At 35.3% G+C, this 27901-nt stretch overlaps 1 protein-coding gene across 3 annotated transcripts in view; it reads right to left on the bottom strand.

Moving 5' to 3' along the window:
* Positions 1-27901, bottom strand: part of LOC106871713 (protein kinase C-binding protein NELL1) — a 389762-nt gene that overhangs the window by 111963 nt on the left and 249898 nt on the right. For all 3 annotated transcript variants that reach the window (XM_052976225.2, XM_052976230.2, XM_052976231.2), the window contains exons 5-7: positions 12131-12203; positions 3114-3196; positions 344-472 (exon numbers count right to left, since the gene is read on the bottom strand). In XM_052976225.2, coding sequence (XP_052832185.1) covers positions 344-472; positions 3114-3196; positions 12131-12203 — 285 coding nt within the window. The remainder of the gene's footprint in view (positions 1-343; positions 473-3113; positions 3197-12130; positions 12204-27901) is intronic.

Below are 27901 nucleotides of genomic sequence, written 5' to 3'. Positions count from 1 at the left end.
TTCATTAATTTGCTGAGCACAAACCAACCCAAGGATAAAAAAAAAAAAAACATAAAACCCCAACCTCCTGGCAAAAAATCCATTATGTATCCCCCTTCAAATCCTCAAGCAAAGACAAGGCTTCTCTGGTGCCCCATAAGACACAATGTTAAAGGGACGTCACTTAATAATCAATAAAAGATATCCAAAGGTTACAAATTTCTAAATCCTAAAATGCCTGATTTGTAACCAAGCTGGTTTAAATAAAGAGGAAATTCTAATCCTAAACATAATGCAACAATTGGCAACAAGTCAAGAAAACCATGATTATTACTGAAGAATTTAAATGTTATTTTCAACCAACCTTGCATATACAAACTGTACACTTGTTAGGGCTCCACCTCTCCCCCTCTTTTTTCATTGTATCATTATAAATGCAATAATGACAAGGGGACTGTTCCACTTTCAACAATCTTTCTTCTGCCTGCAGAAGCTGAAATATGGAAACAATTTCATTAATCAATAACATATACATGTAATAAAGTTTACAGAATGGAAAAAGAAGAAAAAGAAATAAAAGTACTGGCATTTCTTTCCTACATTTCCATTATTATATAATTTCATCTTATTGAATATACTGAATACAAATGTGAACAAAGATGGATAGGATATAAACAGAAAAGAAAATCCCCCAAAATCGAAATGATAAGCCAAAATCAAACAAACAAAATCTGTTTACATTCAATATATTGAAAAATGTTATTTTTTTAAAACAAACTTGATAATACATTTACTTCCTTTCCTTTAGAAAAATTAATTCCTTTTCAATCTATTTAGTTCAGCAATGTCTTATGTTGTTTTGTAGAATGTTGCATCATTTCACTTAACCACACCCTTGATCAATTCAGATTCAGAGATAGGCTCCTAAGGCTGGTATAGAGTTATACGAAATTGGTTTCACTACATGTAGCTAATATTTGAAATATGACCACCTTAACCTTTTAGCATTCAGATTACCCTTTCAAATGCAATGCTAATTCATTCACATTGTTTTGAATTAATTATACATTATCTCATAGCTTTCAATGATTTGTTTATTTGTTTTTAGAATGACATTGTAGGGTAGGTGTGAGAAGCCAGATCTGGTTAGTTTGAACATAAAACAGGAAGAATATTTTGGCTGAATATGGCTGGTTTAAATGCTAATGGGTTAATTACAATGACTTGCTATGCACAAATCATAGAGAAATAGAATTTATCTTGACTGTTTTAGAGACATTTTTTAATCAAAATCTTTGAGGAATTCTTAGTATTAAAAGAAAGAGACGATATTTTCTATTCCCTGTCCTCCATATTCTCCACCCCACAAGGTTTCATAGTCTTGTAAGTTGTACGGTGAACTCATAAGTGCAGATGGCATAAAAAAGCATGCAGTACACATAAAGTGTTGGCATTAGGAAGACCATCCACCTGTAGAAATCCTGCTAAAGCAAACACTGGAACATGATGCAGTCCTTGAACCCATCAGATACTCTTAAACCATCCAACTCATGCCTGCATGAAACATGGGTGTTAAATTATGATGAGGATAATACAACTCCTGTAGTAAGCTACACCAGCATGAAATAAATAATTTTATTTATGGGCTCATCAGAAGTTCTGTAAATTATTCTTCCTAAAAAATTTTGACTTTTAACAATGATGAGACAAATACATAAACTGTCATGATAGTTTGAAAAAATGAATTTGAATGATGAACAGAAAACAAAATTATGTGGGTGTAGCCAGCCCACTTATGCGTACCTTTCTTTCATTGGACACTAAACTCCATTTGCGAAGACCTGTTGAGGCAAGTGAAATCGAAACCGAACTAAATTCGACGACTGGCCCCCATGCCAACATCGTCTCCTTCATTGGACACGAAACTCAGCTTGCGAAGACTTTCGAGCGAGATCGTTGCCAGTGCCCCTGGACTGGCTCTTGTGTGGGTGGCACATAAAATACACCATTTTGAGCGTGGCCGTTGCCAGTACCACCTGACTGACCTTCGTGCCGGTGGCATGTAAAAGCACCCACTACACTCTCGGAGTGGTTGGTGTTAGGAAGGGCATCCAGCTGTAGAAACTCTGCCAAATCAGATTGGAGCCTGGTGTAGCCATCTGGTTTCACCAGTCCTCAGTCAAATCATCCAACCCATGCTAGCATGGAAAGCGGACGTTAAACGATGATGACGTGCCTATATCTTGTCCAAGTTTCCATTATTTTTATTGACATTAGTATCTCTATAATTGACTTGCTAAATAGCAGTTAAATTTCCTTCAAATCTCTTTTGTCTTTAAAAATGAAGGATACATTGAATAATGTAATAACTGTGATATACAAAAAAGATAAGATGGTTACAGCTGAAATGTCTATGACTGTAAGCCTGCTCAGAGTTGCACCAGGGTAGAGTCAGTGCTATCCTAAAGCATGGGTACTATGGGTACACAAGGTAGTTGGGTAGAGATCACTGCTGGTCTAGGGGACTAATGATAATCTATGTATGCTTTGTCATGTTACCAAAATAAATAAATGTAAGGGTCCCAACACTTTACTTTGCATGGTGTACTATAGTATTGTTAAGAGAGCCCTGGGTAGGGTCAGACAACAATAACAACAGATGTAATCACCATTAAATACTGTGTCACTGTCAACACAATACATATATATTGTAGCAAGTGGAGGTAGCCGTTAATATTAGAATAACAACATAAATGGTAGCAGTAGCAGCAACAATCCGAAGAACGACAAATGAAGGCGTATCTGGCTGTCTGCTAGAAACAACAGCCAAATCTCCTTCAAATCATGTTACCATCTTAAAAAAAATAAAAGAATATATATGTATACACACACACATATATAGATGCCAAATCAGACTTAGTCTGATGCAGTCCCTCAGCTTACCAGTCCTGGTCAAACTGTCCAACCCATGCCAGCATAGACAACAAACATTAAATGATGATGATGATGATAATATCAAACTCTTTGCATTTTCTAGGATAAAGACAGGATGGTCATGGCTGGGATGTCTTTGATCATATGCTGGCCTGGTGATAAAAAAAAAATCCCAAAATGTCTTCATATGTTAAACTTACTTTTTTATTCAAATCTTGGATATCGCTCTGCATTTTTTCATACATTTTCTGCAGATGTTGATGCTGTGCACATGTCGGGCAACCTGGAAACGATACAATAATCACCATGAAAATAATATTATAACTGTCTGTAAATTAGGAATAACGCCAATAATTTTGAAAGGAGGACAATTAAGTTGGTCACAGTATTTTACAGGTTCTATATTTTATTGATCCTACAGAGATGAAAGACAAGGTTCATTCTAGTGCAGTTTGATCTGAGAACATAAACTGTCAGAAGAAATACACATGGCATTTTTTCCAGTGCACTTACTGGCAATCCACTGCCTATTAAAGTGGTTGGCATTAGGAAGGGTACCAAGCTGTACAAAACCATGCTAAAACAGAAAATAGAGCCTGGTGCATATCTCTGCTTGGTCAGCACCTGTCAAAGCACCTGTTCAGCCAATGGAAAACATGATGGTAATGATGAATAATTCTTTCTAATTTTGGCACAAGGCCAGCAATTTTGAGGTGTAGGAGCAAGCCAATTACATTGACCCCAATGCTCAACTTGTACTTATTTTCTCAATCTCAGAAAGATGAAAGACAAAGTTAACATTAGTGATGTCTGAACTTCGAATGTAAAGAGCTAGAGGAAATGCTTCTAAGCAGTATACTAATGATTCTATGAGCTCATCGTTATAATAATGATAATAATAATCATTATTTCAAATTTTTGCCACAAGGGCAGTTTGGGAGAGGTGGGGATGAGTCAATTACATCAACCTCCAGTTTTCAAATGGTACTTATTTTATCGACCCCGAAAGGATGAAAGGCAAAGTCGACCTCAGTGGAATTTGAACTCAACAGGTGAAATTTCGTCCAGCGTGCTAACAATTCTGCCACCTCTTCGGCTTAATAATATTAATAATAATGATGATGATAATAATAATTCTTTCTACTATAGACACAAGGTCTGAAACTTTCGGGGAGGGGACTAGTCGATTACATCGACCCCAGTGTTTCACTGGTACTTAATTTATTGACCCTGAAAGGATGAAAGGCAAAGTTGATCTCAGCGGAATTTGAACTCAGAATGTAAAGACAGATGAAATACTGCTAAGCATTTCGCCCGGAGTACTGTTTCTGCCAGCTCACAGACATTAAGATAATAATAATAATAATAATAATAATAATAATAATAATAATAATAATAATCAGTAAATATAAAGACTTGCTAATAGAAATTGAAAAAATGTGGCACCTCAAGGCAACTACTGTACCAGTGATTGTAGGATCTCTAGGAATGATAAAAAAAGGTACTGAAACCTATTTGAAAATGATATGAGGCTTACCATTCCTACAGGAAGTGCAAAAAATCGTGCTAACTGGAACGACTCATGTACTGAGAAGAGCATTATCGCTGTGAAAACAACATCCATTCATGAATTTATTTATTTATGGATTTTTTTAAAAATACATATTTTACCTGTGAATTTGTGTGTAAACTGGGAATGCATACAATGAGTTTCTCTGCCCTAGGTGTACGGAAAACACTCATCAAAAAATGGAAGAAAATTTGAAGAAGAAAAAAAAAACAACATAATAATAATAATAATCCTTTCTACTATAGGCACAAGGCCTGAAATTTTAGGGGAGGGGATAAATTGATAACATCAACCCCAGTGCTCAACTGGTACTTATTTTATCAACCCGGAAGAAATAAGGGGCAAAGTCAACCTTGGCAGAATTTGAACTCAGAATGTAAAGACAGATGAAATGCTGCTAAGCATTTTGTCCACTGTACTAAGGATTCAGCCAGATTACAGCCTTAACAACAACAACGGAAGAAGAAGAAGAAGAAGAAGGAAGAGGAGGAGGAGGAGGAGGAGGAAGAGGAAAAGAAGAAGAAGAAGAAGAAGTATCACCTGCACCAATATCACCACAGCAATGCACATTTAAATTGATGACTTGCCTGATGTTTGTGCTAATAAAAGTGAAAAGCAGGGTGAGATTTGATAGATTAGACTAAACTATACATGTGTGGCAATGTTGAAAAAAATGGCTGATTAATGTGTGTGTCTGTGTGTAATGCATACACACACACACACATTAAATTAGATATGTGGGAAGGTTGGAGAGAAGGCGGATTAATCATATATACATATATGTGTGTGTGTGTGTGTGTGTGTGTGTGTGTGTGTGTGTGTGTGTGTGTATTTTATATATATATATATATATATAGGGGTTGGACAAAATAATGGAAACACCTAGCATTATAATTTCAAAATATCTATAAAACCGTCAAAAGCTTGTTTATTTTTATGTTTTTTGATTTGCCAAGATTTGAACTCCCAACACTTAGTATGTGAACTTGGTATGGAATTATTGTGAGGCACATCCCAAATTCTAACAGCTCTCTCAAATCATCATCATGTGTGTTTGTGATGTGTATCTTCCCATTGACACTACTTTGGCAACAATGATGTGGTTTTACACCTCCTGTAAACAAAATGACCAACAGTAGTTTAAAGTAGCAAGACATAGAATAGAACACCATAATTAGAAAGAAGAGCTGACACCAGAAAGTGCTGTCTCAAGAAGTCTTGCAAAACCTACGCCAACAATAAGCAGACATAAACAGAAAATATAGACAGTATACATGATGTGAGAGTTTTGCTTCTTAAAAATCTTTAACCATTATGAGCCAACGAGGGTGTTGTGATGTGGTCACTTGACCAGGTAGAAAGAGCAGCCATATTTTTCCCAAATCACCAAACCTACTGTCAACAACAAAGAGGTCGCATTGGAATGTTTTTCATCATTGGTCTGTTGGGTCAGGGTTGACTCAGGGTTAAACAATATTTACATAAATCTATCTCCATTGCCTTACTGAAATCATTAATGAAGTCAGAAGGGACTTAGAGCTTTCAGGTGAATTCTTTCCTTATTAACCAACATATGGTACAAATAATGATGATGGTAACAGTAATAATGGTTTATTTAGGTATGGAGGAGGGGGGGCAATGACTTGAAAAAACTGGATTAAATGAATAACCAGATGTAAATATGAAATGATGAGCAAGCATCGTTGTGTGGTAAGAAGTTTGCTTCCCAACCACTTGGTTCTGGGTTCAGTCCCACGTAGTAGAAGACACCTTGGGTAAGTGTCTTCTACTATGGCCCTTGGTTGACCAAAGCCTTCTAAGTGGATTTCGTAGATGGAAACTGAAAGAAACCTGTCATGCATGCATGTACATATGCATGTGTGCATGTGTGTGTGTGTATGTGTGTGTGCATGCATGTGTGTGTGTTACTATCTCCTTGCCATTCATACCATGTGACAATAACAAGCAAGTGTCACCATCATACTAGTGATTTCCTTTGTTGTCAATATTCTGTGAAAGCATGTATGGCCATGGGGAAATGTGAAGGTTGGTGACTGGAAAGGCATCCAGTTTAAGAAAATCCACCTCGAGAAATTCCATCCAGCCCACTCATGCCAGCATGGAAATGTGGATGTTAAAATGATGATGATGATAAATAGGTGTGTGTGCAAGTCCCACCACTTAGTACAAGACAGTCAAAGCTAATTTTGGTAGGGTTTGAACTTGGACTGTCAAGTGGCATAAGTAAATACTGTAATGCATTTAAACCAGCACTCTCTTGATTTTGTCACTCCTTCATATCATCATTTTAATGTTCACTTTTCTCATGCTTGAATGGGTCAAACGAATTGACCCCAGGACTTATTCTTTCTAAGCCTAATACTAAAGGGTTAAGGTGGTCATATTTCAAATATTAGCTACATGTAGTGAAATTTCGTATAACTCTATACCAGCCTTAGGAGCCTATCTCTGAATTGATTACGGGTGTCGTTAAGTGAAATGATGCAACATTCTACAAAACAACATAAGACATTGCTGAACTGAAAAGATTGAAAGGGAATTAATTCTATCCGTCTCTTTTGCCGAACTGCTAAGTTACGGGGACATAAACAGACCATCATCGGTTGTCAAGTGATGGTGGGAGGACAAACACAGACACACAAACATATATATATATGACAGGCTTTTTTCAGTTTTTGTCTACCAGATCCACTCACAAGGCTTTGGTTGACCTGAGGCTATTGTAGAAGACACTTGCCTAAGGTGCCATGCAGTGGGACTGAACCTGGAACCATGTGGTTGGTAGGCAAGCTACTTACCACACAACCACTCCTGTGCCTACATAAATGTATATCATCATCATCACTTCATTTCAACATCTACTTTTCCATGCATGCATGGGTCAAATGGAATTTATTGAAGGAGATTTTCTATGACTGGGTGCATTTCCCAATGGCCAGGTATTTTCTTGCAGAGTATTGTGAGTGAATGACACTGCTTGTATGACAGTGACAATCGTTTACAACTACATGATATGTCAAGACATGCAATACAAACACTCACTCACACACACACATAGCTCTTTTATCTTGCTGAGGCATCACCTTGGAAAACTTTTAGTTGAATGAATCAGCCTCAGTACATTTTTTTAAAACCACTAAGTTACAGAGACATAAACACAGACACAAAGACAAACACACATAAATACATACATATATATATATATAAACACACACACGCACACATACACGACAGGCTTCTTTCATTTTTCATTTACCCAATTCACAAGTCTTTCATTGCCCTGGGACTACAAAAGACACTCAAGGTGCCACGCAGAGGGACTGAACCTGAAACCATGAAGTTGGGAAGCAAATTTCTTACCACATTGCCACACTTGTGCCAATAGGAAATATATTTGTCTAATATGCTTAATTTATACCTTGGGAAAAGAGCAAACACCAGAAATGAATTAACTATGACTAGGAATTAAAAGTAGATTGCTTGCCACTAGAATGATGATAGTGACGAAGATGATGATGATGGCTATGACAACAATAATGATGATGATGGTACTGATGTTGATGGAGATAATGATAATGATAATAATAGGAAAATAGATAGAGAATGGTATCAAATTAGAATTCTCTCAATTCCTGACAGAGAAGGCAGACAGGAATAAATAAATAAATAATGAATAAGAGAGAGAGAGAGAAATGGTTTTTGCAATGAAATTAAGGAAGTCAAAAGATACAAGATAAAATGGCAGTGAAGTTTTGAAGTATATTAGTAGCTTTTCAAACATGCCACAGAGGAATTTGGAAATCTGGAATGTTTTGGCACATCTGATACCATAATGATATCAATACTACAGCAATGCCCGAAGGAAGTTAACGAAACAAGCCACAGCAAAAACACAAGCAACAATAATATTAATAAATAAATAAAAAAGACAAGAGCAATACAATACAGACAGGTATAACGTATTTTCTTCAAGCTAAAGCGGGAGCCTTTGTGTGGTCGCTAGTTGCCAGAAACAGCAGTCAAATCTCTATCATGTCATATCTACCATTTTAAGAAGGAAAATATTAGATAATTGGATTACATGTCTTAGTACCCTGAACTATCGATTTCCTCTGGAAAACAGGAATAATGGCAGCCTGACAGAGAAATGAGCCCTACAAGGTAGAATGATTGCTGCAGTGAGCACTGCAGGCCATTCTCTGTGGCGATGCCATCACGGTCATTACTGCAGGGTATGGCCGAGCACACCATTTGTTCTGAGATATGTGGCCCATCACCCTCTCCTGCTACTTCCCCCTGCACTTTTTTCTCCTTTTCTTTCTTTTTCCCTTTTTATCTTTCTCTTTCCTGCTACTTTGCTTTTAAATGGCCAAATAAACTCATCGTTTAGTAACAACTGTAAAAGCAATCTGTCAATAAAAATGTCAATTTGGCAGATAATAAAACAAATTTGACCAATTAGAATTGATTTGGAGATATATTACAATTGGAATTATATTCATTACTCTATTGTTTAGTAGCTGTAAAAATATTGCTTTCAGGATCTTTTTGTCTAGAAGGTTTCATGATAGCTAGGTTGTTGCCATTGTTGTTATCATCACTATTTTCATGTTCATTTTCCCATGTTGGCATGGGTCAGTCAAAGCTCATTGAGGAAGTTTTTATTTATTGCCAGATGGTCTTCCTGTCACCAACCCATATCTGTTTTTTGAGTAAGGTATTCTCCTTGCATTGTAATCACATGTCAAACATGATGAACTGCTGATACTTTAGGAATTTTCTAACTGGAGAATATAAACAGTCAGTCTGCTCAGACAATGTTCATACACACAAGGGTGGCGATCTGGCAGAAATGTTAGCATGCTGGGTGAAATGCTTAGTGGTATTTTGTCTGTCTTTATGTTCTGAGTTCAAATTCTGCTGAGGTCGATTTTGCTTTTCATCCTTTTGGGGTCAATAAATTATGTACAAGTTGCATACTGGGGTCGATCTAATCAACTGGCCCTCTCTCCCAAAATTTCAGGTCTTGTGCCTAGAGTAGAAAAGAATATTCATACACACACACATGTATATACATATATAAATACACACCTAAGAGGTTAACAATTATCATTGAATGCAAACCAAAGGCAAAATGCTCAGCAGCATTTCTTTTAAATTTATGCTCTGAGTTCAAATTTAACCAAGGTTCACGTTACCTTTCAACTTTTGGGATCAATAAAATAAGTACCAGTTGAGCACTAGTGTTGATGTAATCGACTAACCCACCCTTCCAAGATTTCAGGTCTTGTGACTACCATAGAAGGAACTTTTGAACACAAAACAGGGAAGATAACTAAGACACAAGAAAACATGATTTAATGCTTTACAACATCTAGCTTGGTACTTCACTGTTGTAAGTTTAAAATCCTGCTAGGACTGATTCAGCTCTTAGCTTTTCCAGGCACTAATAAAATAAACACTAATAACACAGTATAGATGACTGGATTGATTATATACCTTTTATCCTTGGAATACTAGTATTATATTATAGTATTATATTATACCTTTTATCCTTGGAATACTAGCAATAGTTTGGCTTATTAGTTGTTTATAGCAAAATATAAATCATAATAATTACCAGTTCTATATTACAAAAAAAGAATTTAGAACTATTGATAGCAGAATAAAATTATTTAAATCTTTTTTTTTTATAGATAACCATAGCTTTTACCTACAAGTATGTATCTCTTTTTCCTGCTATAATTATTACTAGAGCAATACCACCCCAACCCCCACCATCGTCACCATCACCACCATTCATATTTTTCAACTGTTGGTATCTGTATGTAACTTTTACCACCAATGTTGTGACTATAACTGTAAACTCTACAATAATACACACACACACACAACATTTATATATATATTATATTTACATTATATATATTTATTTTAGATATATAGATTATATTTATATTAGATATATATGTATATTATATATAAGTATGTACATACACAAGCATGTTTTAATTACTAAATTATCAGCACAACTACAATGATAAACAAATGCTTACTTCTCCCACCATCACCACCACCACCACAATCACTCACCTTTATCCACCCTCACCCTGATTCAACACAACCTCACAAACATTCACACCTCATTACAATGATAACAACATTTCCTCTTCACTATGGTAATCACAAACAACCACCAACCATTAACACTGCTACTATCTTCTTCATACAACCATCACTGCTGCTTTCCCCCATCCCACCCCTTCTGCCATCCTCTCTGCAACTAGAAAACCACCATCACAATGAAATTTGATATTAATAGCCTTCCTACATACAGTGTGACTAATCCTTATTAAATAAACACTTAAATTAGATTTATGGCTTAATTAGTTGTTACAGCAAAATAAATGAATAAATAAATAAAAAATATCACTAATTAGAGAATGATGTCAAGGAAGCAATAGTTGAAGATATTGGTGGACTGCATAAAAATGCACTCAACAACTGTATTTCAGTTGTTGAATTGTCTAAATAAACTTCAGCCTTATATATGGAAGAACCTAGCTGAGACTAAGCTTTAATTAGCAACCTAAATCAAAGAGCAAACTTCTAAGTAGATTGATTAAAAATCCTACTACTTACCTGATTAGCAGTGACTGCTCACTGATAACAGAGATCTACATTAAGTACTAAACACCACAAAATGCTACAGAGAGTGTGGATGAACTTAAAGCAAGAGCAAGAGCAAGAGGAGAGCAATGTAAGTTGTAACCTGCTCTGGATGAGCAGTGGTGCTTTTTGAAGAAAACAAGACGCAATTAATCTCTTGATCACTTTAGAGTATGTGGTTGTAGTTTGTTCAGTTCAAATTAATGGTGAATGTATACTGACTAATTTTGTTTAACAGCTTGTTAGAAGTGCCCCTCCCTCTCTGTCAATGCTAAGACCAATGTTTCTCAACTGTTTTTTTTTTTCTTACCTATTGGTTGGTTTAATTACTATTTTATTCTGGTGGAACTCTGCAGCCATTTGATATTTAAAATCCAGTTTTATAGATACTTCTTTCAAAAAATACCTATTTTGTTTTTGACACATTCACATGTGCAGGTTTGCAATAACACTACTCTCTGAGAGAACATACTTCAGTGGCCAGAAACATGTTGAACTATGTAAAATGTTAGAGAAAGAAACCTAGCTGTTTCTTGCAATAAATGCATCTACAGCAAACATTTTTCATGGATCCATAAAATATTAATTTGCTTGCATGCCCACCCAACAAATCTTATAAAGACTGCAGTTAAGACCCACTGGCTTAGACATTAACTTCAAACTTTATGAATCAATGAAAGAGTCTCCATGTGGTTGCTTGACCTGTTAGGAATAGCAACTAAATATTCTTCAAATCATAATATACCATCTTACAAAGAAAAAGGACATATTGGATAATGTAGTTCGAATGCACTCTGCCTGAAAATAAGAAGAGGAAGTCATTGTTGGAATGTCTTTGAATGTTGAAATTATGGTGCTGTTGACCTGACATTTTCTTACTTGAAAATTGATGAAATACAATAAAATTAAGTTTGGTTTGTTGCTTATAACATGATTGGATATATTAAAGCTTCTTACTTGTGTCTTGATGTGGACACTGTATGAGATATCCATGTGACTTTGTTACAATTTTAACATCTTGCAAAGCACCCTGAAAAATATAGAAACAGAAAATGAGTTGGAAAGAAAGAAAACAAAGGTAGAAAATGCACTATATATATATATATATATATATATATACAGACATAGGGTAAAAATCAATAATTAATTAATTATTAGTAATTTTACCAAGTAGTTCGGTGTGTTAAAACAATTATCGGTAAATTCATATAAACATAATTAAAATTTAGGGTTCAGCAGGCATTGCTTCACCACACACCGAAAATTAGAAATAGCAGCCAAAACTACTATTTTTCTACGTTGAGTAAAACAAGTTTGGTTTTTTAAGATGGGGGTAAATATTTCCATTATATGAGTTCTGATCAAAAAGTATTGAGACTGGTGCTATAAAAAGAAAACTACAACACATATTAATTCAGCATTTAATTTCTTTTGCATTAGTCTTCTTCTGAAGCCACACATTTTATCCAGTGTCTTTTCCATTGACGGAAGCATTCCTGGAACTCCTTTCGTGGGACAGCAAGCAGCTGCCTCATTGCATTCTCTTGGATTTCTTCAACATCTTGAAATCCCGTTGGAGTCTTCCACTGCAAAGACTGAGCCTTCACTTTGGGGTCATAGCCATAGACCCATGATTTGTCACCTGTTATGGCTGTTTTCAAAATGTTTTTGTCTTCCTTGACACAATCAAGGAGATCCCGTACAACTGAAACCCAATCTTCTTTTCTAGATGACCACACTCAACACACTTTACTTCCAAGCACTGCTACAAACAATGGAAGTGAGGGAGAACATTATAACTTAATGTGCATGTGCGATAGAGTGCAAGGTCAATATGTGCCATGCAGCTTCACTGTGTATACTTGAGCTCCATTATCGTAGCAACAGTCCTAATAATTTTTGACCAAACCACACACAGCTATATATCTATAGGAAAATAAAGATGCAAAATTATGTTTACAGATAACAAATGTTTTCATACAACAGTGTTCCTGAAAAAATATTAGTGTGTGAATGTGTGTGTGTACAAGAGAATTAAAAGAACATTTCCCATATTTTAGAAGAATCTCATAAAAGAATGAAATATAGGGGGAATAGTCTGCAAGAAAAACAAAAAATTTGAATGCAAATATGGCAAAGACTTCTGTTAAGAATTATTGACATTGGTATATGGCTATCAAACAAGAAAAACAAAATAATGAAAATGGTTATAGTGTTGATTTATAGAAGTTGAAAGCAATGTATGAGAGAAAGAGCAGAATTTCAGTTATATTACTGACAAGTAAAATGTATTGTAGCAAAGCTTTAGGCGCACTGACTCTGTAGACATTGTTGAGTGGATGGTAGAATTTGTGGAACATTAAACAAAAGTACTTTGTGTCTCTTTACACACTGGGTTCAAGTCCTGCTTAGGTTCACATCTTTCATCTCTCTGCAGTCTATGAAATAAGTATTGACCAAAAGAGTAAGTACTGGGGTTGATGAAAAGCAAGGTCGATCTTGGTGGAATTTGAACCCAGAGCTCAGAGAACTGAAATTATTACTGCAAGGCAGTGGATTTGATGTGATAATGACTCAGCTAATGTGCTATGTTATATATGATGTTGTCCAAGATACACTATTCTTGAAAATAAGAACATGATAGTAATAGCGTGAATGTCTTTAATCATAAATCATTTCAATCAGGGTACATTGAGACTAAACAGCAACTAGTTTATATTTTAAATACAAGAAGTTTAAAAAGTACAATGGGCCAAAGCAAGATTTGATGGAAGATTTATAGAAACAAAAGTAAATGCTATAAAATAACTTAGTCCATGCATTCTTTTCAGTTTATGCCAATTTTCTTTGCTTAAAGGCAAGCAAGGCAGAATCATTAGCATGCCAGGCAAAATGCTTAGTGGCATTTCGTCTATCTGTATGTTCTGAGTTCAACTTTACCTTTCATCCTTTTGGAGTTGATAAAATAAGTACCAACAAGTAGTAGTTGAGCACTAGGGTTGACGTAATCAACTTATGCCCTCCTCCGAAATTGCTGGCCTTAAGCCAAAACTTGAAATTAATATAGATATAAAGCCTCAAATTAGTCATTAACATAAATTCCAGTATTTGACTGATACTTTATTTTCATGTATTTCTGCATGATGATGATGAATATGCATCCTCATGATTGAAGAACAGGGACCGCAAACACAGCTGCCTCACCTGTGATCACATGCTGCAGGTTCTCTTGGTCTAGTCTTTGATATCATTGCTGCATTTACATATTTGTTGCTCACAAAAATGTTTTCCAGCCATCCAGCCTTCAAAGATGTGGTCACAGAGTGAGCCTCTGATCATATGGCCAAAATAATGCAGTTATCACTGTCTGATCATCATCACCAACTTTCTGCCCACCTCATCCACAGCACTTGCCTGAAGCATGTCACTGCAAATGCCTTCAGTTGCTTGGTGTCTGCTACCTTTGGGGCCCATGCTCCAGATGTATATAATGCTAGTGATCAGACCAAGGTTTTTAAGAAGTGTTAACTTGAAGCTTTTGCTGAAAGTGCAGTCTCTCATATTGTTTGGGGTACCATAACATAGACCTCATCAGCCACACCAGTAAGATCATGCTGAGCATTCTGTTGAAGAGGATGGAATGAATCATTGAAGAACAACTTCTAGAAGTGCAAATGGTGTTTTGTGAAAGGATGGGTACCAAGAAATTAGAATCCTCATGGAGGAAACCAGGGAATATACCGTTCCACTATACAAGGCAGTATTTGATTATAACAAGGCATTTGGATTGGTCTAGCATTCCACATTGCAGAATGTATTACACACGATGAGGAATGAGGGTTCTGCAGTTGACTTACTGTGGAGATTGTACATAATCAAGTATACTCTCATCCAAATTTGAACCTGTGTTAGAAATCATTATTCCTTTTATGATTCAACAAAGAAATATTGGTTTAACCCTTTAGTATTTAAACCAGTCATATCCAGCCAAAATATTCTGCCTGATTTCTGTTCAAACAGGCCAGATCAGGCCTCTCACACCTATCCTACAATGTCATTCTGAAAAAATAACAATAATATCTCGAAGCAATGAGATAATGCATGATTAATTCAAAACAATGAGAATAAACAGGCAATACATTTGACAGAGTAATCTGAATGCTAAAGGGTGAAAGAAGAGAAACTTGCAATGACTACAAAATAATGATCAATGCTATATATATATATATATATATATATATATATATGTAAGTATGAGGAGGACAAATGTCAAGAATTTGCCTGCATTTCTCAATGAATGATGAATAAAAAAGTTGTACAGTTTAGTTGGCAAATAATCATAAACATGCACACATTACCTGTTTGATTCTAGTTCATGGATGAGTGAATAATTAGAGCAAAGGTGAGACGAAAGAGTTAAGAACAAAACAGAAACATAAATATTTAAGATTGAAATGAGATAGTAAAGGTATACACATACATGTATATCATCATTATATATTACTATATATAAATGAAAGGTGGTGAGCCAGCAGAATTGTTAACAAGTTGGACAAACTTCATTGTAACATTTCTTTCAGCTCTTTATGTTCTAAGTTCAAAATTCACCAAGGTCAACTTTGCCTTTCATCCTTCTGGGATTGATAAAATGAAGTACCAGCTGAGCAGTGGAATCACTGTAATGACTTACCCTGCCCCCGTGGAGGCACAATGGCCCAGTGGTTAGGGCAGCGGACTTGCGCTCATAGGATCGCGGTTTCCATTCCCAGTCCGGGCGTTGTGAGTGTTTATTGAGCGAAAACACCTAAAGCTCCACGAGGCCCCGGCAGGGTATGGTGGCGAACCCTGCTGTACTCTTTCATCACAATTTTCTCTCACTCTTACTTCCTGTTTCTGTTGTGCCTGAAATTCAAAGAGCCAGCCTTGTCACACACTGTGTCACACTGAATATCCCCTAGAACTACGTTAAGGGTACACGTGTCTGTGGAGTGCTCAGCCACTTGCATGTTAATTTCATGAGCAGGCTGTTCCGTTGATCGGATCAACTGGAACCATCGACATCATAAGCAATGGAGTGCTAACAACAACAACCCTTCCCCCATCATAAAACTGGTTGCCTTGAGCTAAAATTTTAAACTTTTATACGTATATGTTTGAGTGTGTGTGTGTTTAGGTGTACAGACTAGAGAAAAAAGTACTCAATAGATGAAGTAGAGTTTATGTATTTGTTATATATTTTCTCCCCCTCTGATTCTCCCCCTAATGATTTTGATAATTGACATATAATAATGATTTTAATTTAATCTATTAGGTTTAATTGAAACAGCTGTAAGGGACTATGCTTGATTTTTGCAGATAACAAATTTTTATTAAATGTTATATCTCCATTTTCTTACTTTCTTTGAATGATTATAAACCTTGGTTTATATATAAACCTATTGTTTTATGAATGATTCAGTTCCATGTGGCTTAATTTCACAGGCCTCTAACAGAAGCCCGTGAAACTGTAAGTCACATGGAACCAAATCAAACTGTTTTAAATAATATATATATGTATGTACATATATATATACATGCATGCATGTATGTGTGTCAACATGAACATGTGGTAAAATATTAGTCATCTCAGCCCTTTTTATGCACACACATACACACACTATAAGCTTCTGCATAGGTTCTGTGTATTAAATTCTATTCATAAAGCATTGGTCAACTGGAGACTACAGTCAGGCACAAGTGACCTTTGGTGAAGGAGCTATGCAATGGGCTAAAACTTGGAAGAAAGTAGTCAGGAATTGAACTTTTTAATCACACAGTCATGACTGCAAGAAAAGCTTAAATTTATTAAGTAAATTAATTAAGTTAATTCATAGAAACTATTAGAATTTTCAGAACAATACAAACTCTATAATCAAATCAATCAATCGATATTTATTTGAGTATTGAAGTCAAATAGAATAATAACACCACACCCCACCTCCCACTCACAAGCAAAATAGCAAAATCCTATGATGTTGCTTTTGATGAGTCTATATTCAGCAATATGTAACAACTCTTTACATTTTTTACCCTTTGGAGCTGATCAGATTTCTAACGAAATACATAGTGATTTTACTGTGCCTTCAAACAAGGAACACAACTTTGTTTTTGCCTCAGTCTACCACCCTTCTTCATAGTTGAGTAGTTCAGAAGAATTTCAAAGACCGTCCACTATTGAAAATATTTTACTTCAACAATTTGAACAAGTTTGAAAAGGAAAAAGAAATCACAGTCACGCATAGAAAAAAAATATGTACATGAAATTGTAATTAAAAAATACAGAAAGAAATTTATTCCTGAAGTTTCATGGCAATGTTAATAAATAAATAAATAAATACACAGAAGGTTGATAATAAATGGTTTAACCCATTAGTATTTAAGCTGTTCATATCTGGCCCAATTATTCTACATGCTTTATGTTTAAATTGACCAGATCAGGTCTCTCACACCTACTTTACAGCGTTATTTTAAAAATAACCAACCAAATCATCGAAATTTGAAGCTACAAGATAATGTCTGAGTAATTCAAAACAATATGAATAGATAAGCATTACATTTTACAGAGAAATCTGAATGCTAAAGGGTTAAAATATATCTCAAATGTGAGGAGAAAAGTCACATATTATATAAACATTATTTCTTAGCTTCTGAAACCACATTTTGCAGGTATGGTCCCAAGTACTCTCCTCTCTTTTCAATGATCCTTTCACCCTCATTGTCATCATTGTTGTCATCATCCTCCTACTCATCATTTATGTTTGTTGTTCATGCTGGTATTGACTGGAAGGGTCTGTTTACCTAGAGTGATTGAGAGTATCGCATTTTGTTTGTATTATATTTTGGTTTGGTGTCTGCAGTTGAATGCCTTTCCTAAACTACCCACTTTGAAGAGTGTACTGGGTGCTTTTCCATCCCACTAATACTAGAGAGGTGTCATATCTTTAACAAAACTAAAGTGCCCCCCTTCACAACTTAACACTTAACAGAGGATGCTAGGTGTTTTCTTTGTGGCACCAACACTAGAGAGCTAACCATGTTTTTGTCATGACTAAAAGAACCTCACATCTCTGCTGTCTTGCTTGCCTCTTTACAGCATAAACAACTTGAGTGACAGAAGCGTAAATGATAGTGATGAGAGAGATATGGGATAAGGAATGAACCGATGAGAGTATTCAGTATTTTGAGAGAGGTACATATATACAAGGCAACATGACTGAGATGGCAGGGAGGTGACAGAAGTCTATGTGACCCAGGAGACAGAGTGATGACAGAGATCCAGGCTGTGTAAAAAGAAAAGAAATACAAGTATGTTGGTAGAGAGAGTGATATGAGATGGTGCCAGGCAGTACAGGAGGACAGGGTGAAGGTAGAGTGAGCTGTAAATGAGTGGTCTGATGTAGCTATATACAGGTAATAAGATGGGCTGGAGGGGGTTGAGTGATGAGGGTGGTGACACAGTAAATAAAAAGGAAATGGATCCTGTACCAGTGAGTTGCACAAAAGAGTAATGGAGAGAGGGTCAAAATAGGTGCAGTGAGATCCTATCTAGAATGTATTGCAAACAAAAGAAATCCACTGGCATCCTCAGTTATACAGGAACATAGGGCAGTAAGAGTTGTTTTTTTTTTTTTACTATCTCAAGCATTAATTAAACAATTGTTATTTGCACTGTATACACCGAGATCTGAAATGATGGTTTGCATATTTATTATTAATATTTTCAGGGAGATTCAAATGCAAATATGCTAGTTGCTGTTGTGTATGTTACAGGAGAACTTCTCTCTTTCATGATGACTGTTTTTATAACATACTTGGCTCATTGGCACAAAAGATTCTGAGACACAAGTGTTTTGATGTATCTCATCAGCCAAAAGCATTTGAAACTTTACATGAGCTAGTCCCAGAAGTTTCTGCTTCACATTAAAACTGATTGATCACATCAAAACTGATTGATTGCATTAGAACTGATTGATTAGTGTCTTATATGTAATAGTCTGCTGACCAATTTCATTAATGCTGTATATTAAGGCAATGAGTACAAAAAGAAGACAACACTGGAGAGACAGATTTTAATACATGCTGTATTAGTTTAATGCTTAAAAAGAAGGGAAATGTTTTAGTTAGCCAGTGTTTCATGAATATTAAGCTAGTGGAATACACCTTTGCTTGCCTCTATCTTATGTTCTATTTAAGAATCTTTATTAATTGATGAAATAAAAGTTTTTAAAAAAATGTAAAAGCAATAACTGTAGCAACAGCGACAACACAAACAACAACATTGTTATAGAAGTAATCTCAATGTCTGTTTCAGACAATTATATTTTCTGACTTCTGCCAAACCTGTAACATCATGTCTAGGATTATTCATACAGTTTTTCCTCATAAGAACTTTATCTGACATTTCACTTTTGGTTCCAAGCCAAAAGTTTAAAATAAGTGATGCAAATGTTGTTTTTTTTATAACCACCACCTTGAAAAAAAAAACAACAAAAATCATAGAGAGAACCCCAACAACAACTAAAAAAATAGAAAGAAAAGCTCTGAAATAATCAATTTGGTTACAAACTTTTTGTCTGCAATATGTATTTTTCTGTATCAATCCTCAAGTGGTTAATTCATATAATCTACTTAAACCATTAGGAATCACTGTTGTAATTATTATAGTTGTAGAGCTAAAGTCTTGGACTACTGACCACATGGTCAGGAGTTCAAACCTTGCTACTTCAGCTGTTGTATTGTTTCTTTTGAGCATGCTAGCCAGTGAGGAGAGGGCCTCAATGTGGTCACTCAACCTACATGAAATAATGACTAAATCTTTCTCAAATCACTCACATAGTAGTCTTCTTTCTTGTCTTGAAAAAAAGAGAAAAGTGCTCTTTGGATAATGTAGTTTGAAGTAATTTATGCCTGAAAATCTAGATTAGGCAGGTCTAGACTTTCTTTGATAATAGGTCTATTTGAACAAGGCTGACTCGGCATGAAACAACTCTTTACCTGCATACATAGAAAAACGAAAAAAAAGAACTGTTCTGCCATCACCTCTGCCACAATAGGCTTTACCACTAAACAGTTGAGTAGTTCTTAACAGGAAAGGCATTCAGCAGTAAAAAAAAAACAACCTAACAATGACTTGAACAAGCACAGTCCCACCTAACAATGTAAGGGGAAAATCCTCAGTAATATCTGAGAAAATAATAGCCATAAAAACGCTCTCATTAATATTGTGTAGAATCTAATGTGTGTCAGCAATACCTATAATGAAACTTAATTAACAGTAGATATCAGTAATGAAGGTTAATTGTGGATATCAGCAATGATACTTAGATAATGAGGGATATTGGTAGTGGTACTTAGCAAGTATGTACCTTACAGGTTAGGATGTTGGGTTCATGATTGTAAAATTGTGGGTTTAATTTCAAGACTAGTGCATTGTGTCTTTGAGCAAAGCATTGTTGCTCCAATCTGATGAGTACCAATTGAGAACTTGTGCAGCCCTCTCTCCCTCTAACTGTAACATGAACTAGAAGAATAGCAGTACATATGGTTTTTGAGTTTTGTCAAGGCTTCCAAGGCTGAATAAGAGAAAGTTATTTTCAGAGATGAGCCCTGACTCAAACACATCCTACAACAGAAGGGATGCGTATCAGGTGATGGTGTTAAACTTGTATAGCCAGTTGAATATCTCCAGGTTTCCATGGTATCACCTACCTCTTGGTAATATACACTGAATAAATGTTGTTTGAAGCAAATATGTTGTTGAAACAAATATTTCTTCGCAGCAATTTTTCACCAAGAAATTCACAAAGCTATGAATTGCATAGTGTTTATGAAGTGTTGAAATTGGTAAAATAAGTTTAACACAAAAAAAAAAGTAAACTTACAAGTAAAACCATCACGTCTGTGCACTTAGATTTGGTCAAGTAGAAACTTGCAGAACTAATTAATGCAAGCAATCACAAAAACATATGAAATGTATCATTTTTAAGGAAAGGCAGTAGTACTTGGATCAAGATCGACAAAATGTGGTTTCATGAATTAAATTATAAAGTTTATGTAATGCATGTCATTCCTCTTTTGAAATGAATTTCAATAATTTATATTGTTTGTGTATTTATTAATACCTCGATGTACCATGTAACTTTTTGAATAAATTTGTCTGTACATTTTTATTACAATTATAAATTCTTTTTCCCACGCTTGCATAACTGTGATATCATTTCTCCTTTTTATTTTTACATGTTCAAATTGTTGAAGTTAAACATTTGAATGTTGAATGACCTTCTTGACAACTGAACTATGAAGAGGAGTGGCAGACCGAGGTCATCAAAAAAGTTGTCTTGCTTGAAGGCACAATGCAATGTGTGTGTATTGTAATCAGAGTTGTCTTCCTTTGAACTTGCATAATATACAATATGCAGGCCTTGTTGTAGTCTGGTGGCTTGTGTACCTCAATGACAATAAAAACTATGCCAGTGAAATGCAATCTTATGGTAGAGTGTCCTATGCTGGACAAATCAAAAGCTAGAGGCCAAACTAATATTAGACAATCTCACCCTGGGGAAAAATGGGTTTGTGTAGGGCCAACAACTCCATCTAGAAAAACAAAGTTACAGAAGCATCAATGACAATTCAAAACCAACAGGACCAGAGAAAAGGAAGCCACACCCCAGGAAAACACAGAAACATAGGCAAGATACAGACTGAGGCTGAGCGGAAAAAGCAGGGGTTCAACTGGAGAGAAGCAGAAAAGACAGCTCAGTGTCGGGGAGAAAAATTGGTGATGGCCTTTACTTCAGAGGGAGGAAGTGAAGGGCTAAGTAAGTAATAATATATATGTATGGGCAGTAAATAAGTGGATGCTGAATGACTTTGAATGGTTAAGGAGTATGCTTTGCATTCTTAGGTTGACTCAGGAATGAAACTGGGAAAATGGAAACTAGAGGAGTTTTTGAACTTATAATTTAATGATAGAGCTTTTCCACATGCTTGGTCCTGCCTGAGAATCACATTAAGGGTGCACATACCAGTGGAATACTCAGCCACTTACATGTTAAGTCAATGAGTAAGTTGTTCAGTTAATTAAACAGCTTGTGTCAAAACACATTATCCCCCATTTTGAAGATGGTACAGGTGAAATTTGGTGATGTAGATTTGACTACGATGTTGAGGCAGAAGTGGAACTGCTTGCACAGTGCATGAATTTATCTCCCACTTCCTCTAGAATTACAAACAACTCCTACTAAATTTTAATGTTCTTTTGTTGATCAAAGCAGCTTTGAGTAAACTATGCTTTTCGGATGAGGTCCAGCAAGATTGCTTTCACGTTTTAGCACAAAGTCAGCAATTTTGGGGGGAAGGATAGGTTGATTGGATTGACCCCAGTGCCCCAGTGCTCAACTGGAACTTATTTTATTGACTCTGAAAGGATAAAAGGCAAAGTCAACCTTGGTGGAATTTGAACTCAGAATGCAAAGACAAACAAAATGCAGCTAAGCATTTCACCTGTTGTGCTAACAATTCTGCCAGCTCACTGCCTTGTGAGCATCAGTAAGATTTGTAATATGTTTACAACTGACTCCCCCCACCCCACCACCACCACATCACCTGTAAATAAAGATCAGATTTCCACCTAGGCACACAGAAATTTTGTGTGATTAATTCTCAAAGACTTGAAATTATTTCCATTTTTCTTTAGCATCACTAACAATTACTGCTAAGTTTTAGATTTCTTTCTTCAACAAAGGAGAAAATTACAATTAATCGAGAATTATCTGCATTTCATTCAATACATCATCTCATATTTATCTAACGACATACCACTGGCTCACTCGAGTTATTTATTTCCTACTGCTTTTTTTAATTATGCAAATTTCTACTTTCCAAAACTCTTCACAAATATTTTTCTGTTTGTAAAAAAAACCTGTCTGTTGATCAAAGTAGGTTGTTTAATTAATTAAACAACTGAATGGTCAAGTTAAAAAAACAATGAAATTCATTTACTTCAACACATGCAGATATAACTGTATGATTTAGAATCTTGCATGATTTTGAGTTCAGCCCCACTATGTAGCACCTTGAGCAAGTGTATTTGCCTACAGCTTTTGACCAACCAAAACCTTGAGGGAAGATCTGGTACATTAAAACTGAAAGAAGTCCACTGTGTGTATGTATGTGTGTGTGTGTGTGTGTAAGTGTGTGTTTGTGTGTGTGTGTGTGTGTATATATATATATATATATATATATATATATATATATATATATATATATATATATATATAAACCCCCTTCGGTCATGAATGACCATGAGGTTGCACCTAAAAAGACCCCTCTGAGGTACAAGTCTGGGCAAGATTGTTTATGGAAGACCAGCAGTTGCCTATGCATACCAGCCTCCTCTCTCCATGCCACTCATGTTATCCAAAGGAAAGGCAAGGGCTGATATAGTTTGGCACCAATGACATTGTGACTCATTTCTACTGCTGAGTGAACTGGAGCAACATGAAATAAAGGGTCTTGCTCAAGAACACACACACAGCCTGCTCTGGGAATCTAACTCACAACCTCATGATTGTAAGCCTAATGCTTTAACCACTGAGCTGTGCACCTTCATATACAAATGTACACACGCATTATATGTGTGCATGTACATGTGTGTGTATGTGTGAGTGTGTGTGTGAGCGTATGTATGTTTAAGTCGTCTTGACATCATGTAATTATTGTAAATGATTGCTATTCATTTTCAATATTCTGAGAAAAAAAAAAATGTTTGGCCATGGGGAAATATCAGGTCATGTCATAAGTTCTGTTCCGAATATTGAATAAAGAAAACAAGTGATCAAATGTTATATTTAATTGAAATTTAATCATCAATGTACTTTCCCTGATTATCTATGACTTCCTTCCATCTATTTACAAGCTTTTTAATCCCATCAATGTAAAACTCTTTTGGTTTCAAAGCAAAGAACTCTGAAATGTCAGTTTGGACAATTCACGAGGCATCCATTTTCCAAATTTAGGAACCTTTCCAAGTTGTTAAAGATGACGATGAACAGTTGTATGGTTTGAACTAAGCTTTATTGCCAATTCTTCAACTGATAATGCAGGATTTTCTTCAAGTAATGCCTCAAGGAACTTATTATCAAACTCAACTGGACGTCCTGTTCGATCTTCATCTTCAAGGCTGAAATCTCTACTTCTGAATTTTGCAAACCATCTTCTGCAAGTTCTTTCACTCAAGCATTCTTTCCCATAAACTGAGTGTATGTTTCGAGCCACTTTGGCTGCAGAGTTTCCTTTTTTGTACTCAAAGTATTATATGCCTTAAATACTCTTTAGATACTTCCATGTTAGAAAGGGCTTTAATCAAAGAAATTTTAATTCTATTATTCTGTAAAATAATGTTTAATTAGTTTAAATGTACACAAATGCATAAAAATAATTTTTAATTCCATTAGACATTCTAAAATACTATTAAATTTCATTCAATTTTAAAAAAGGTAAAATTGGACAGAACTTATGGGATGACCTGATATTATTGTGCTTGGAAACCGGTAAAAACTGGTGACAGGAAGGTCATCCAGCCATAACAAAATCTGCTTCAATACAACTCTATCTGATCCATGCAAGTATGGAAAAATGGACATTATAAAGAAATGACAACAAACAGTAAAGAAAAAAGAAGCACTGACACATGTTCAGCTAAAGATGAGTGTCAATTTGTTTGCAGCTTTTATCTTGAGAAAAGAACAGTTTCAGTTTGCTGCTTGGCTAATAATTGTGAAGTATGGAAAGTAGTTATAACATGATAACAGATATGTCTGATGAATTAGAATACTTACTTTATCAAAGTATGTTATACGTACTCATGGTGCTTCTTTGCTCCTATTTTCTTTGATAGTAATGTAGCTGGTAGTGAATCACTTACAGATTTTAATTGAAGTAATTAATTGAATGAGTAACTTTGCTGTCTAACAAATACTATTAGGTAGCTGAATATCTATTCCTGGCTGCTAACCTTATATCTGGTGTTAATTTACCTGATAAACTGATGGCATCGGTTCAAGGAGGGAAGATTTTTACATAACTTTTGGAGGCTGTTGGGAATGTTGAGTCAGCTGATAAAGTGAAATTTGCACCACCATCACTGCCACTATAACCATCACCACCACTTCTACTATGCAAAATTGGTGAACGAAGTCAAGATATTTTTACCAGTTTCACAGAAATGAGGAAGACCATAGTAAAACTGTATATGTATGTGTTATAGAAAACTGACAACTTTTGTTTAATCTCTTTTATGCTAGAGACAAATTTCTCAATATCAAAACAAAATGGTAGAAATTTTATTGAATATTTGAATTTGATGATTTGGCAGACAGTTTGGTTTCACAAACATTGATCATTAGTCTGAATGACATCTCAATAAAATGCAAACTAAATTCAAGGAAGCTCATCCCTATGACCTGACTAAAAGCTGTAGTCATTGCATAAAAAAACTGAGAAAGCCAATAGAGACTCATGGCCTATTAGCAGCTCTTTACGAGTTTTGCATTTTCCTTTTTAAGTGAGATGTTTATTAAGCATGGTAACAAACATCTTTTATCTTTTACTTGTTCCAGTCATTAGACTGCAGCCATACTGGAGCTCTGCTTTGACAAAATTTATTCCTCACTTGTCAGAGATGAGCAAATCTAAGGAAGATCACAACGCCACACATACATACAGAGAAAGAGAGAGAGAGAGAGAGAGAGAGAGAGAGAGAAAGAAGGAGATCAAGTAAGTGTATGGCAATAGACTAAAGTAGATACACCATTACACTGTCACTCGGTCAGTTATGCTGACAGGGGTTCCAGTTGATCCGATCAATGGAAGAACCTGCTTGTGAAATTCAATTTCAAGTGACTGAGCGCTCCATAGACAAGCATACCCCTAATGTAGTTCTCAAGAAGATTCAGTATGACACAGAATATGACAAAGCTGACCTTTTCAATTACAGGTAATACTCATTTTTTGCCAGCTGGGTAGACTAGAGCAACATGATATAAAATGTCTTGCTCAAAGACACAACATGCTGTTGGGAATTGAACTCATGAATACCCACCGTAAGTTGAATACTCTAACCATTAAGCTATGCACCTTTACGCTGTTATGACATTACATTACTATGTAGCTTTAATGTCAGCCTAAGGAGATACCATATTTTTACTACAAGTCAGTGTAGTGTATAAGTTAAGGTAGATTTTTTTCAGTCAAAACAATCAATGTATAAATTGACCCGATTTCAACTGAATAACCATTCTACCAGAGATTTTTCAAGCAGGTATTTTTTGCTCAGATTGGCATTTTCGGTATAAAGGAAGTTTGCAACAACATGAAAAATAAAATAAAAAGGGACCCCCCCCCACAAATTTCCATTTGAAATAATGTTTAATTATTTCAAATTTGATTTTTAATGTTTGCCTTTATTTGTGGTTATAATCACACATTAACATGAACACTAAAATAAGTATAAAGAGAATTAACAGTTAACTAAAATTTTTGTTATATGACATCATGGCAAACCTGAAATGTAAACATTCACACATCATCACTATTTTACCAAATCCTGCTACATTTCACATGGAATTTTTGGTTGTCCAAAGATGTCTTGATGTGTAAGTTGACTTATCCTTTTTTGGCAGTAAATTTCCATATGAAAAATTATACCAGAAAATGTTGTAGTAACAGTAGTAGTATATAGGTGCAAGAACAAAATTTGCTTATAGGGTGCAAATCCAGGTCTCTGACCCAGAATGTTCAACGCATTTTCATAGTCCCACAAAAAATTTAGTGGGGGGTTTACTTGCATCCCCTGTTCCCAAGCCTATGTGGTAGTATTTGTAGTAAGGAGTTGTTGCAATGTTGTTTTCTAGAGAGCCTTGAACAATTGGTCAATGTGATTAAGTCACTCTAAGATCACTTACGATTTCAGCTTATGACCTGACATTGTTAGCATATGCAAATGTCTGAAGTGAAAACACATTAATAATAATAATTAAGCAGCTCACTGATTGATTAATGTCCTACTAACATCATCGACCTAATATCTAACTGAGTTACATAGACAAAACACCTGCAAACCAACCTAGAATATATATATTCTAGGTTGGTTTGCAGGTGTTTTATTGGGTTTGTTTATAAAAACATATTATTTATGTAGTATCAAGACAGTTTAAGTATATATTAACTAAATTTGACTGAAATTGATGGGTGAGCATTTGGACAATCAGATTCGCAAGGAGCCATGAAAGTGTGGATTTGTGAGTTCGATTCAGCCAGAAGTTAGCTCATTGTTCAGTCATTTGTTTATCTTTAAGAATTGATACTTCAAATTAGAGAATAAATATCATTATGATATTTATATATATATATATATATATATATATATATATATATATATACACACACATATAAGAAGAGTGTATAATTGTGAATAAATCACAATTATAATGGAGAGGGTTATAAAAACCCTTACATGCCTAGAAATAGCAGTCAAAACTGCTATAAACCCACTACAACTACTCATATTATATCTCCTCAAACATAAAAGCTGTCGGTGAGTGACATAACATAAAAATTCAAAATTTAAATAAAAATAAATGGTTAGTCCTCTAGTGCAATCCATCTTTGCACCATATGACAAGGTTGCAT

The sequence above is a fragment of the Octopus bimaculoides genome, chromosome 2 (genome assembly GCF_046866305.1).
Source record: "Octopus bimaculoides isolate indiv1 chromosome 2, ASM4686630v1, whole genome shotgun sequence".
NCBI lineage: Eukaryota > Metazoa > Mollusca > Cephalopoda > Octopoda > Octopodidae > Octopus > Octopus bimaculoides.
Note: the sequence above shows the minus strand (reverse complement) of the source record. Positions and strands in the feature narration are given on the sequence as shown.